Source organism: Euwallacea similis, chromosome 4, assembly GCF_039881205.1.
Source record: "Euwallacea similis isolate ESF13 chromosome 4, ESF131.1, whole genome shotgun sequence".
In the NCBI taxonomy this organism is placed as follows: Eukaryota; Metazoa; Arthropoda; class Insecta; order Coleoptera; family Curculionidae; genus Euwallacea; species Euwallacea similis.
In genome coordinates, this window is record NC_089612.1 from 7,762,686 (window position 1) to 7,777,593 (window position 14,908).

The following is a 14,908-nucleotide window of genomic DNA, read 5'->3' on the forward strand; positions in this document are numbered from 1 at the left end:
GCTTTATTCATGAAATTTGTGGATATCTAGTTGAGAAAAGGATGAATAAAAATTGCAACATCAGTTATAAAAGAGCTGAAGACGTTTCGCAAAATGTTACAGCATCCTCAGGGCAACTTTTCATTTGCCTCTTTTACTCTATGAAAAATGAAGGGTTTATTTATTATGTTACCCCTAGTAATTTCAAGTTCAAAAGAACATTTAAGTTTTTGTGGAGAAAAATATAAAGTATCACTTTATAACTAATGTCAAGAAATGAAATCTCCAAGGTAACTATTTTAATAAATCTTAAAAAAGGGCTTAAGGGCATTTCAAACACGTTCATTGGACCATTCAATGCTTGTTGGTAAAAAGTGCTCTAGAACAGTTTGGAATTTGCAAATATAGATAGAAAACAAAAAACATTTGAAACGCAGTGTATATTAGCTAAAAAAAAAGAGTTGGATTCATACTCATGTATGATTAGATGTAGCTGAGTTCATATAATTTTTTACATGCTCATTAGATGGGGGGGCGTAGTACCATTTCATTGTACGTTCAGTGTTCAAAATATACAGTAGCGTGCCGAATTTAATCAAAATAGTACAAGATGTTTCAAAACTATACTAAACTTAGTAAGGAAAAATAATTTTTGTATTTGACTTTATAATTCCCTAGGACGAGAACAAAGCATTTTCATATATACGTAAATCGAGTTCAATCGGTTTAGCTTCCCTTGAGGAATTTGCGGTACTCATGTTGTGCATGGATACCCTTTAATATTTTAGAAAGAATCGTGCCGACATCGTTTTTAGAATTATGCTACAAATGCGTTTGTGAAAGGAAGAGATATACAATGGTCGACACGAGAAATTGAATTATAAATTGATAAAATGCGATTTAAAACCCGTGTTGAAAAAGTGGAAAAAAATTAAAGGAGATTTCAACAACCCGCTTACGTAGGCTTATAGAGCTCAGGTAAGCAATTGATGTGATTTATTTTTGGACGGCAATTTCTCCGTGGATTCCCGAGATATCGGCGTTTTTGGAAGTTTTCATGCACACAGTATTAAAGCTGATTTTACGAGATATAACTGTGAGATTGGGCAAGATTTAGTGGTACCTACCCTTAGAAATTTATCTCATCCTTAATGTAAATGCATGTGCAGAAATTAATCTGTCCCAAACGTCGCCACCTAGGGTCCAGTAGTGTCCAATGAACCAGACCAGAAGAACGTTTCAAAAATCCTGAGGTGTCTTTCGGGAAATGACAGTTTGGGGCTGTTAGCAATACGAAACCATAAATAAGATTTTCTATTAGTGGATATAATAATATTAGCCTCTTATTTTGTAAGGAAAAGGGTGAAAAGCGTGAAAAGGGAAGAAATAGAGTCTCTTAGTCTATCGGCTTCGAAATACTCACTGAAGAATCTTTCACGAAATAACCTTCGATTTCTAGCCCTAAGGGTGCCTTAATTTGATGTTGAAATGAAGAGGACTCACGGGTCATCGTCGATGTGAGTAAAATCATTAAAACATGGGCCTGCAGCGCTGAGCTTAAAATTCTCATTAAAAATGCAACGATCGGTTTCATTAATCCCCAGTCATCCAGTTAAGTTATTTTATAAGCTAAATATTCTATCGATCCTTGCATGTAACCTGTAACACCGATATTACACGTGAACTGTTTGCATTCAGGTGATCCCTGATATAAACCTATAAAATTGAATACAAATTTCAAGTTGTTGACTTTACCGCGTATACAGGGTAAGTCATGAAGAACTGTACAAACGTACGTATTTATACCATGGTAGAAATATGGTATTAATGGATTATTAAGAGGAATATCGAATAAGCATTAAAAAGTTACTCGCATTTTTTATTGTTATTATACAGGGAGTTTTAAACATTTTGTCAAAAAATGGTTTTGGCTATAACTTTGGAATGCACGTTTGCTTTTTTTTCATTTTCTGTATAAAGAGTACACTGTAGTGTATAAGTAAGATAATGGTTTCATAGTTCAAAAAATCCAGAACCGGCTTCAAAAAATTTAATTTGTTTCTTTCAGACCAAAAAACCACCCTGTATACGAATTTTCTAAAAAGTGCTATTCGTGAAAATTCGGATACAGGGTGATTTTTTGGTCTGGAAAAAACCTACTAAATTTTTTGAAGATGGTCCTGGATTTTTTGAACTCTGAGTACATTATCTTCCTCATACACAATAGTGTGTTTTTTCATCAGAAAATGAAAAAAAAACTGGCATTACAAAGTTGTAACCAAAACCATTTTTCAACAAAATGTCTAAAGCTCCTGGTAATAAAAAAAATGCGAGCAACTTTTTAATGCTCATTCAATGTTTCTTTTAGTGGTCTTGTTCTACGGTAGAAGTATGTATAGTTCCTGCTGACTCACACTACCTGTACATGATCTTAAAATATTTTTTATTATCAAAACCATGAAAGCTGAGTTACGAACGTGTCTTTGGCATGAACTAATAAAAAAATGCCCTAACTGGTTTGTTTTAAAGCAAGAATGTCTTAAATAAACCACTCCGCTTAATCGTTGATGCACATGATATAAGAATTCTCGTTTCAGTACAGCAAGTACCTTTGTTATCTTTTACCGTTAGATTTGAGACAATGCGCTGGAATGCCTTTATGTACTTACTCGATTTATGATGATAAATGATGTTAAATTTTTGAGTAATTTCATGAACTAACTGTTATGTAAATAGCGTTAGACTTTATTAAGAAGGATCTCAAACATGTTATGTTTACTAAGCGTTTTCATTTATTTACTTGAAGTGGTAGCTCAGTCCTACGAAGCGGAAGCAGATAACGAATACGTAATCCGCGGAAACTCTGCCATCATGAAGTGCGAAATCCCCTCTTTTGTCTCAGATTTTGTGGTCGTTGAAAATTGGCAGGACACGCAGGGAAACACGTACCTTCTTGGGGAAAATTATGGTACTTGCATGTCTCATTTCCTGTAGCGCAGGAGTTCCAGACTATTTCAAAATAACGCCTTTTGTTGTGATTCTAGTCACACTGCTGCAGATGAAGTGCAGGAACAAATTTTATTGCTTCCTGCTGCCATTAGAAGCAAAAACTTTTATGGCTTAATGTTAAATATAGTTTATGTATTGAGTCGTTTATCGAGGTTTCATTTTCAATATTTTTGCAGTTGTGCAGCAATTCTATAATAGCAGAGTGATCGACGAGTACGTTTTGAAGGGCAATACTGGAATATTGAAATGTTTAATTCCGAGTTTTGTGAGCGATTTCGTCCAAGTAATTTCATGGGTTGGCGACGATGGTATCATGTATGACTATGAGTCTGCTAAGAATTTTAATGCCGGTAATGATTTATCGGAGAAGGGGATAATGTCATGTAGCAGGAGTTCTCAGAGAAAGTACCTTAACTGAGAAAATATCTTAATTTAAGAGTAATCGACGACAATATAAAAAATGAATTTTGACTTAGAGAAATTGAAAATCTTCAACGATATATAAGGTGTCCCAAATGCGATACACTATTGCCATCCTCTAAATGCTAAGAGCGGAGTACGAACAAGCAGTGTTTTTTTAAGTCCATTTATGAAATTGCCAAATTGTTTTTTAAGTGTTACGGAAAATAAAAAAATTTCTAAAATTTGAAATTTATATTTCAAAAATTTAAAGTCTGAAAAAACAAATTTTTAATACAGAAATGTTTACATTTTTTGTTTTACCAGATGAACGAATTGCTTTTTCATAATAATGCTTAATGCCGCAGAAACGGATATCGACTCAGAATTAAAAAAATATCTTAATTTTTTTTTAAAGAGAAGTTTCTGTTTACTCAATTTGCAGCCTAACGATGTATCAAGTATTCATTTTCCGACGTTTCGTGACGGAAAATTTTTCCATCGATATTTATCATAATTATTGTGCCCTTTTTATACTTCTGCGATATGGTATACGAATGTATGTATTGGTGCATACTCATTATAAGAAATTAAGTATTTTTCTTATAACACCACGCATAAAAAATAATTAAATAAATAATAATAAAATTTCCAAAAATATTTATGAAATATCGGATGTAACAAATAATCGGACAATTTACGAGTGTGATAAATGGTTAAACTGCAAATTAAAAAAATTGAGAGGCTTTCTTGACTAAAAAAATACAGGCCTGTATTTAAAAATTGGGTTGATCAACATCAGGCATTATTATGAAGATGCGGTACATACAATCTTTTTGTAAACCGAAAACAAATTCATTTTCTCTAAAATTTTTGAAATACAAATTGATTAAATTATACTTTCCTTCCTAACTTAGAAATGAAAAACATTTCGATAACGTCGTCAATAGTACGATAAAGTACTCCAAAAACTGTATTTTTTTCTAATTTTTAACCGACTTTTACTGTTTCGAAGATATCAAGGTGCCATCTGGAATTTGCCACACCCCGTAAATATTTTGATTATCATGGAATTCGGTTTATCCAAATTACCAACGAATTTTACGAGATTCCATTAAAAATAAATTTACTTCGTTAGGTGTTTGTTCAACCTTCATAGATTGCAGCATAGATTAGAGTGGTCCCCTGCAGCCTATCCAGCACCCACAACTACATCTGTAAATTTTTACTATTAATCAATTATTTTATTATTAAATTTTGGCATGATATAATCATACATAATCACATACTCAATTAAGGATTTCTCCCTAGTGGTGAAGCAATTCTACGAAACCAGGGTGACAGACGAGTTTGTCCTCAAAGGAAACACTGGAATTTTGAAATGCGTTGTGCCAAGTTTTGTAACCGATTTCGTCCAGATTGAAGCGTGGGTAGCTGACGATGGTAGCTCTACTTACATTTACGACCCCAAAACCGCCACCAATATGGGTACTGATGTTAGCTACTTTTCACGTGGTTTTTATTTGATTCTCTACAAGCGTTTGACTGTCCAAACTAATTTATTGAGTTTAATATCAGCCTAATGCGGCATAAATTTGAGAGCAATATTTCAAAGCGATTTCAAAGTACTGCAAATTAGCGTAGAATCATTTAATGTGTAATTATTAATCTTCTACAACTTATCGCTAGTGTAATTAGTGGATTGTAAATTAATCAAAAACATGGCCATTTATATTCTCGTTAGCTTCTGTTTTGATGTCCATTGTTATGCGCGGCCATAACGAGGCTTTATAGCTTTATCATCAGGAAATAATTACGATACAGCGTTGAATAATATCAAATCTAATGTTCGATTTTAGTGGCTTTGATTAGACTGTTATTTATAAACCATCGATTTCGTGCCGAAAGAATGAGGTTCTTTGGCCTTACATCTGCTATGAATTCGAGAATTTGAGCCAGGCGTAGAAGTTCCATAGAGAAATAATTCGTAGAGAAAACATTCCATAGAGAAAGGGAATAATTTCTCAGTTTCAAGACAGGTCTTTTTTATTTTTTTCAGTGGTGAGCCAGTACTATGAGGCTCAGGTATACGACGTTTTCGTTATAAAGGGCAACACAGCTGTCTTCAAGTGTCATATTCCATCTTTTGTGTCTGACCATGTGGAGATTGTGTCTTGGCAAGATACGAGCAACAATAGATTTTTACCTCCTACTGATGACTATGGTACATAGTTTATATACAGGGTGTCCAATTCTGGAGCTCAAGGAGGTCTCTGTAATCATAAAAAGTATGAGGTGGATTGAATTAGGCCACAGTTACGTAATTCGGACTTCAAGAATATACCGTTTCAAAGCTTGAAAACTTCCTATTGATTTCGAAGGTATTTGGAAAAAACTGAAATTTTGGAAAACATTTTTGTTTTTTTCCTCGACTGGCAAGGTAATTCAAAATGATTGACACTTCATCGTGGCAGCTTTTCCTCTTGTACAATGTTATGATGTCATATTTGAAATCCGAGATTTGGAATTCTATCATCAACTTTGATTTTTCTTATGCACCCAATTTTATATTTTCACATTTTTGGATTCAACTTTTTTTATTACGATGCATCACATGTTAAGGTTCACTCTTCCAATTTTATAAAAATGCGGAAATACTTGTTTCTTATTTTTTTATTTCTAAGACCCTCTTTGCGTGAACAGAATTTTTGGTATTTCCTCCAAACTGCAACGTTGAACTTTGTTATGTGACACATCTTCGTAATAACAAAAACAAGATAATTTAAAAAATGTGAAAATCCAAGATGGCACTCGTAAGAAAAAGCAAAGTTGATGATGATTACTGAAACTCGAAATATCGGATTTTAAATATGACATCGCCACATGGCAAAAGAGGAAGAGTTGCAATGATGACGTGTCAATCATTTTAAATTAGCCCGCCAAAAAATCCGAGCAAAAAAATAATGTTTTTCGAAAATTTTTAGTTTTTTTTAAATTTTGAAAGTTACCGCAATTTTTCAAATTTTGAAGCAACATTTTTGAGAAAAAAGTCCTGACTGCAAAATTTTGCCCTACTTTAGTGTATATCGTATCTTTAATGGTTCCAAGATCCTCATGGAAAAGCTCCAGAAACAGACACCTTGTATATAGAGAAATATATATTTTTGCTGTAAGATGTTCCAAACCTTTTCTTTTTTGACTTTTCTCTTTGTTTTAAAAAATTGTTGGTAATATGGAGTGCATTATGCAAGACATATGGATTTCTCATATAAAAGTAGGTCACGAGACCTGCTTTCTAACATGGATAATTAAAGTCATTTTGCTTCTAACTAATTTATAGGGATTATGTAGGTTGATAGAAAATGGAACGCATCTACATAATTAACCCTTTATTATACTGATTTTTTTTACCTCCATGTGCATTATTACGTAGACGACCTAAATACATCATAGCTGCATTCGCTAATTTTTACATGCAGATCCATTATTAAGTACCATTAATTGTTAAATAAACAATCACTATTCTCGTTTTTATATTACAAAACGAGTACCGAATAACTTTAGCAACTTCCTTTTTCAACGTACGATTTTAGTGCGTGTATTGTCTGCTGTTTTTGTCTGTGTTTAGCTTGAATACGAATCAACAGGAAACGGAAAGGGAGGTCATTATTGTTGATTGTAGGCCTACGAACCAAAAATGTTACACAAATTAAACGATTCAGAATAATAAGTTTTAATTCTTATCAATCAATTTTCCTGTTGATACGTCGAAAATCAGATAACGTTGATCTTATTCAGGTAACATTATTGTTATATTTCTTATTTAGTTTGCAGAATTCAAAAAATTAATTTGGCACTCCCTGTTGAACGAAACACCTATTACTCATTAGCACCATTTTCTGGAACATTCTGTATAAACGAAAAGCGTTTATACAAGGTGGTTGGTAGAGCGATAGAAAGTTTTCAATGGAAGATAGATGTGGTCATTTTGAATTTATATAACCGTATTTATCCTGATACCGAGTGTCCAGGCGAACCCTGGACATAGGAGATTAACATGGAAAATCGGTTTTTATTTTTTTTGTGTCTGCACGAATTATCCAATTGAAAAACTTTTACATGGAGGTCGTAGTGCTCAAGACCGGCCATCATTCTGCAATTTTTTCAATACTCTAATTAGAGTCGTTTTGGCGCAAAATGTCTCCAAAGTTCAGAAATTTGAATGTCCCGCGTATCCGTTAGAGGCTACAATTGGTCAAAGTCGATATGTTGGCCAATATTTCAAAAACGATGAGAGTTTGTATAACGATAAATATGACTTTATATAGATTCAAAATAACACCACGTTTCTCCCATTGAAAACTTTCTTTCGCTTTACCGAACATCCTGTATAAAGACCTTATCATAAAATTGTGTCCTCAATTTAGCATTTCATATAATTTTCTGCTCAAAAGAGAACTCCCGCCCATTGGAAAGTCCACCTTTTGTTCAAACTTTTTTGAGAAATTACATTTAGATCAGTCGTGTTTTAGAAACGTAAAAACTTTATGAACTGTGCGAAGCAAGTACAAGAAAAGCAATAAGTCATTGAGCTTCATTTTATTTAAGAAATAATCACTTAACGAAGGGGGTCCTGATTGTCTATGAGGATCCACCATTTTTTCTGTTATTTCATTTCTATTATTCTGTCTACGTCATCCTTCTCACATTATTTTAAAACAGGTAAAATACCTGCATTGTTCCTGCTTTACAGCAGCTGCAAATTCAGAATATCTTACACTTATCCAAAGATGATTTTAATGAGCGTTTTTGTCACGATTTTTGCTCATTTTTGATTGCTCTCTCAGTATTTTATCTTTTTGCCATTTATTGTCTTGGCCCCATCGCACCTGTTAGTGGTGCCTCCATTCAATGCTTGCCGCTTGATCTTATGAACTGCAGAATGTTCATCATTCTATCATGAACAGTGGCACCAAATTGTTAGAGATTGAAGTCGGGTATAACTTGACAACTTTAACATTTCCATTTTTTGGTTGCATTGTTTCCGTGAAAATTGAAAAACATGTTTTGAAAATTCTTTCAGCATTAGAAGTTTTGTGGGGTTCTATGTTGATTTTCTAATCGTTTCCAAGTTGGCATTGAAACGATGCTGAGGTTTTAGCAAAAGGCAGAAAGAGTGACATGCGTATTTACTATTAAAGTTAATTCTGTCAGTGGTGTTAATGTCAGCAGATCTAGAGAATTCAGTTCTGTCCATTTCAATATAACAATCATTATAATATTCTCTTCAGTTTTTAAAATGTACGTAATCGCTTGACAGTTGACAATTCTGACATATTTACGATGCTTTCAAAATTATAATTTTCAAAACGATAAAAAAATTTAGTCATTAGCGAGTGGAGCTTGAACTTGAGGAGTGAAACGATACGAGTTGAATTGAAAATGGTTTACATGGGAAAATTTAAAGCTCAAAACCTTTTTAGAACGTTTCCAGTTTCTGTGGAAACTTAGCAACTATTGTTTAGGGTGTGGATTGTTTGTGGTCTCAACAATGGCTTTTCCAAGCCAAAACCTTGTTGCCTTGTTATTTGAAAGAACATGGCATTTTGACAACATTTTATTAATATGTAAAAAAAAATTAGCATTTAGAGTAATATTCCTCATAAATAGCCATAATATTTGTTCTTCGTCCTCCATTCTATATTGCCCATACCATTTGAATCACCTCCTAAATTAAATCCAGAGTCTCGCGCGAAGAGATGTCCACCAATTCCAGATTACGTTGTTCTCCTTGTAACTATTTCTTAATAAATTGATGTTCGGATTTAGTGCGGACAATAGAATGAATGGCTTTAAATTGCCGTGTTTAAATGGCAGAAATGTCTGGCTATTATAATGCCTGGTTATTTTTAGCACTGAAATAGAGGCTTGACAAAGGGGAAAGCTCTCTATAGGCGAAAGAAAGAACTTAAGCTCTTCCGAGGTCTAAAATTTAAATCCTCTGATGGCTGAAGAATGTACGTGTGCAAATGCAAATGAATTCATTCGGCCTTTATCCATGACACGACAATTTCCGCCTCTTCACCGCTACTGCTTGTTTGTTTGCAATGAATTTTAATGCTTCTAGTTTTTGTGGCTCCATGCTGACACTTTTGCGAGCTTTTGTTGTAATTTAGTTCCCAGCCACTGTGGACAGTTTGGGAATCGCCGGAATCGCTTATTACATAGTTGTATATACGACGAATTAATTTATAAAACCAATTTGGCTAATTAACGTTATCGAGGGTGCGCCTGCTATTAACGGACTTCAGTCTGCCATCTGCAATTGCCTGGTCGATTATGGAGGTCGTATAATTAAACCTTTCTTGGTCTCTCGCATCTGATACCATAAATAAATATAAGTATATACTGCTTATCATAAAAATTGTAACATCTCGAATTAATGCATCATTTTCAATCAAAATTGGTATACGTATTCAGTTGTAGTAATACTACAATGGATCCGATTTTATATATAACGCAGAGCGTTACATACAGGAAGTGTTAGACCCAATAGCTATACTATACGTTCAACCTATTGAAAACGTATTTTTCCAGAAATACAATGCACGGCCACATATTATAGGTATAACTATGGCTCTATAAGATCGCAATGTTAAAGTGCTTCCTTGGCCTCCACGCTCTTCTGATCTTTCCCCCATAGAACGCGTATGGGACGTGACGGGAAGAAAAGTTACTATATTGGAGAATCCATAGCAAAGTTACGAAATGCAATTCAAATTGTCATGAATACACTATCTCAAGAGGAAATCGACCATTTGCTTAGAAACTTGCCCAGACTAGTTTCTGAGGGTGTAAATTTACATTATTCGAATTTTAAAGACTTTCTGGATTTCGGTTCACTCCTAAGTTATATCATTTATTTGGTATAGTGTTGCCAATATATTTACAAAGTTTCATTAAAATAAGCGCAAAATTTGCAGGTGTTGCAATTTTTATGATAAATAGTATGGTTTTTTATTTAGCTCTGCCAATTCATTCTCTCGTTATCAGTTCGTATATGTGGAGTACGCCTATAAAGATTTTCCCATGTATGTTTTCATAACATTTTCCTAGTAATAAAAGGAAGTCTAGACTGCTTCTTATAATGCCAAAATGGATCGCATATACATATTTCTTACATTTGACAAATAATACCATGTCGGGCTACTCGACAACACAAATTCAGATTTCAGTAACGAATGGGCCAATGGTGTTTATTTAGTCGAGCGGAAATGCCAGAATATTAGGGTTTTTCTTTTGGTTTTTCCGGCTATTTCCACTCAAAATATTGCAGAGTTAGAACGGATTGTAGAATAATCTTATATTTTATGAGATATATCCAGGGCTGGTCAGCTACGACGCATAACTCCCCACAGAATTTATAGAATTTATGCGATTATCTCCATAGAAATTCCTGAAATGAATGTGTTCTTATTTCCAGTATTCTATGTGTTATTTGGCAGATAACTCATTCAGTAGCTACAGGCCGTCAGGTGTTAAATTTTTAATGGCAGGATCCACAAATTATGGAACAAGACATTTTCAGTGATTTTAATCGAAAACCTCAAAGCAGAATTAGTTGAGGTCAATGAAAGCTCCATATAAAGTAAAAAATATATCAAGCCGGTAACCAATTCAGTATCTACAGTTCATCAGGTGTATTGCGTCAGTCAATATTCAGTCATTGCAATTTCACCTGTTTTATTGCACTAAGATCATAATGAATTAGTTTATGGCCGCAAAACTTCATCATAAAGTGTGCTTTATAGTCAAATTGGATAAAAATATCTTTCATTTTCGTACTTTTTATCCAATTTTGATATATTGGGAGTTAATTAAACAATACAATGTCTTTATTACTAGTGAGTTAAATCAATTTAATCCACTCTAACAGTATGTAGTAGTAAAACTCACTATATTTTCCAGAATCAAGTGATAAAAAAACCGCATCGTTATGTGTGTAATGAGGTGAAAAGCTTCTTTTTTAATTTTATTTTTTGAAATACTTCCTTCACATTTCTTTAAGGCATTTTTGGAACACAAGTGCGGCGGACTTCGATTTTTCATACATTTTGAATAAGAAAAGACATAACAAATAAACCATTTTTCGTATGCTATTTTATTTATATGGGGTGTTTCAGGTCTTAATACTCGATCTTTAAGTACATATTCCATGTCCAAAAATAGCCTTATTTTGTTATACTGATCAACTGTACAGGGTGTCCCGTTAAGAATGATACAGAGGTTACTTCAAAAATTCTGTGAAATCACTGATTTAGAGTAGAACTGACAACGCCGTAATAACGAAAATATATTAAAAGTGGAGTTTTCGCCCTATTTCTAAATAAAGTTTTTGTTTCGATTTTTCACCGTTTATAGCTTCTGAGATGTGGCCGTTCCGCATCCATAACGAGGCACCCTGTATAGGCCTTGAGAATAGTACCATAAGGTTTTTGCCAATAAAACAATATAGAAAATTTTGTAATCATACCACCATTATCGATTTTTCGCTCTCTACTCTGAAAATAGAAGCTTAATATCAAAGCAACCCAAGTCTGTCTTCCTCTGCGATCTTTACTCTGTAAGTCCTTGTGCGCTAACCTGCAAAAATCTGGCTCCGCAAAAAAATCCCACACAAACGAAGGGATTCGCCTATGCCTGTGTTGATGTAGTCATTTTCAAATAACAGTTCTGTGCGGAAAAACGTCACTTTCCGCACTTGCGCGAGATGTTTTAAATTTTCTCATCATTGATAAAAGTGGTCTCTATTTTTCAGTTGTGGGCCAAGCGTACACTGCTAATGTCATGGACGAAAGTGTTCTAAAGGGCAATACAGCCATCCTAAAATGTCACATCCCAAGTTTTGTTTCTGACTATGTCTTCGTGGTGTCATGGTTGCAGGACAATGGCCATGAGATTTTGATGGCGGACGATGATGGTCATTACGGTGCGTTATGTGGCCTACTGTAACATAGTTAAAATTTCGGATTAATTTTTCGTAGATCCTCCTCCTTTTAACTCCCTAAAAACAAACTTGTGTGAAAATACAGGAGTCTGGCACTAAAGGACGTTCTCACGTTATAAACGGGTATCGCATTCCTGAATCACAGCGAGACACCAACAGATGCTCTAAGATTGCGACTTGATTTATTTAAGTTGCATACTTCTAATAGATTTAACGGATGTGACATATTAATGTGTTTAAAAGGGGCAATGTCAGACTTATAACTAAGCTGGCACATCCTTCACGGCTTGCAAATACTCCAGGATTGTATAGACCGTTAATGGGATTTAAAATGCCTTGAATACTTAAACCGTTTATTTCTATGTTTAAGTTCAAACGCGTATAAATAAGGGTCTGTGCTTGTTGTGTTAGATATGGCATCATCACTCAGATCATCAGATCATCAATCTAAGGTCATTAGAGTCACCGTCTATCGAAGACTGCTGTTGATTCCGATGTCTGACTCTGATGACTACTAAGCTAATTTTGAAAATTTAAAAATCACGTTCAAAGAAATACGAAAAATTACATCAATATCAACCAATGACGATGTTGATTTTGATTCTGATGACGGCAAATCTGATACAGAAAATGAAAGAAATAACGTTCAATGAAAAATGAAATATTACGTCAACATCCATCAAAGACTGATGTTGATTCTGATTTTAATGACGAGAATCTTGATTCCGAAAATTAAAAAATAATGTTGAATATGACAATTTCATGATGTTATCTGAACCGAAGACTTGAAACAAAATGGCTTTTTGAGGATAATAATATATCGAGTGGTTCCCGAGATATTTATATAAAAAAAATAAAATTATATAAGAAATAAAAATTGACATACAGGTTTTTTTTCATTCAATTGAGGAATCTGTTGGTCGACTGGGCCTCCCAAAGACGGTCACACTAAAAGAAAAAACTCAACATTAAAAGAATTAGTTGAATTAAAACAAATTGAAGTGAATTGGAAGCAATTGAGATGGATTAAAGTACTCTGAGTGAAATTTTCGAGTTTTAAAATAATTTTCTGGGAGTTAAGTAAATTTAGCTTTGAATAGATATACACCTCCGTAAGCCCTATTTTGCTCGGTGATTTTTCCCTCGACTCTATCTTGAAGCATCTTGAATGAATCTATTGATTTATTTAACAGAAAATTCTGTTTTCAGCTGTATTATAGGGCTAGAAGATCTTCGTTCCAATTTAAATCGTCTCAACTCAATATTTCTTTGGAAGCTCCTATTATTGTCTTCAAATTTATTGAAACTTTAAGATCAGATCCCAGATGCGCCTAATCTCAGTCCCGATTTTAAAATAAACTCCGATGGCAACTTTTGTTTTTAATCTTTAATTCTCAGATTAAGCTGAAAACCTCTAGGAGGTAGGTGGCTAGAGTCCTAATACTGTACCTAAATTTTACCATTTTCATACGTAAACTGATTAGGGCGCGGGTAAGGTATTCAGTAAATCTTGTTCAATTATAATTGTTTCATACTAAATTATTTGAACAGAAACATTTTATCAGCAGCTAGGTCGTAATTGGGAATTAATTAAATAGCTTGTTTTGTGATAAAGTGAAATTATGTTCTTATGAGAGTTCTTATCACATGCATAATAAACGTGCCCTTAAACGCGGCAGAGATTATAATTTAACTGGAGGTGTTTGCCCATGTTTGTGTATGAAAATTGCAATATATGTACATTCAAGTTTCCATACTGCAAAACGCCTGTTTGGCACATTGTAGAACTTCTAGCAATATATAGGGTGTCCCAAGGAAAAGTGTTCTCCTTGAATATCTTTTGTGTTATGTGTTAAAAAAATTTAAAACACGTTAACTTTTACAAGGAAGGATACATCATTTGGTGAAAAAGTTGTTTTCAAAATGTCTCCCTCTACTGGTGGAAACCATCCCTTTAAAATTTTTAAATTGAAATAGTTGTGTTATGCCTCATTTGAAAATTAATTTTATTTTCTACATGGTTAAGCTTTTATTTTTAATTTTTGTCGATCTTATTTTATTTTAATTCATCAATTTCATCAACTAATTAAACAAGAACTATGTAACTTGATTTTAACCATTTTTACCGATATTTTTTTATTTTTTGGTAGGAACTGTTGAAAATTACCTTCATTGTTTTCCACGCACATGTACAGCTTATCCTCAAAAAGTCGTCGCACATTATCTAATATTTCTGGTATTATTACACACTTCACCGGTTCGGGCACGTAACTCCTTGAAGGAATCAGATTGTGTGTCATAGATTTTGGTTTTTATATATCCCCATAAGAAAAAATCCAGGGGACTAAGGTCAGGGGATCTCGCGGGTCACTCCACTGGACCTCTTCTGTCAATCTGTCTTCTAAAGAATTCCTTCATCTAGAAACTGTCGGACAACAGCGGTGTGATGTAGAGACCCTCCAAGCTGTTAAAAAACTAATTCTTGTTCTAAGACGTGAGAATTTTGTTCGAGTA

The 14,908-nt window shown here is 33.9% G+C and overlaps 1 protein-coding gene across 38 annotated transcripts in view; it reads left to right on the plus strand.

The window, feature by feature from the left end:
• Nucleotides 1-14,908, plus strand: part of Dscam1 (Down syndrome cell adhesion molecule 1) — a 120,137-nt gene that overhangs the window by 25,458 nt on the left and 79,771 nt on the right. The window contains exon 4 of one of the 38 annotated variants that reach the window (XM_066388662.1): nucleotides 4,699-4,875. The exons of 35 other annotated variants lie outside the window; for them this stretch is intronic. In XM_066388662.1, the coding sequence (XP_066244759.1) occupies nucleotides 4,699-4,875 (177 nt within the window). Of the gene's footprint in view, nucleotides 1-4,698; nucleotides 4,876-5,446; nucleotides 5,612-12,205; nucleotides 12,377-14,908 lie in introns of all 38 variants that reach the window. 2 more of the 38 variants (XM_066388666.1, XM_066388664.1) reach the window with 2 other exon arrangements.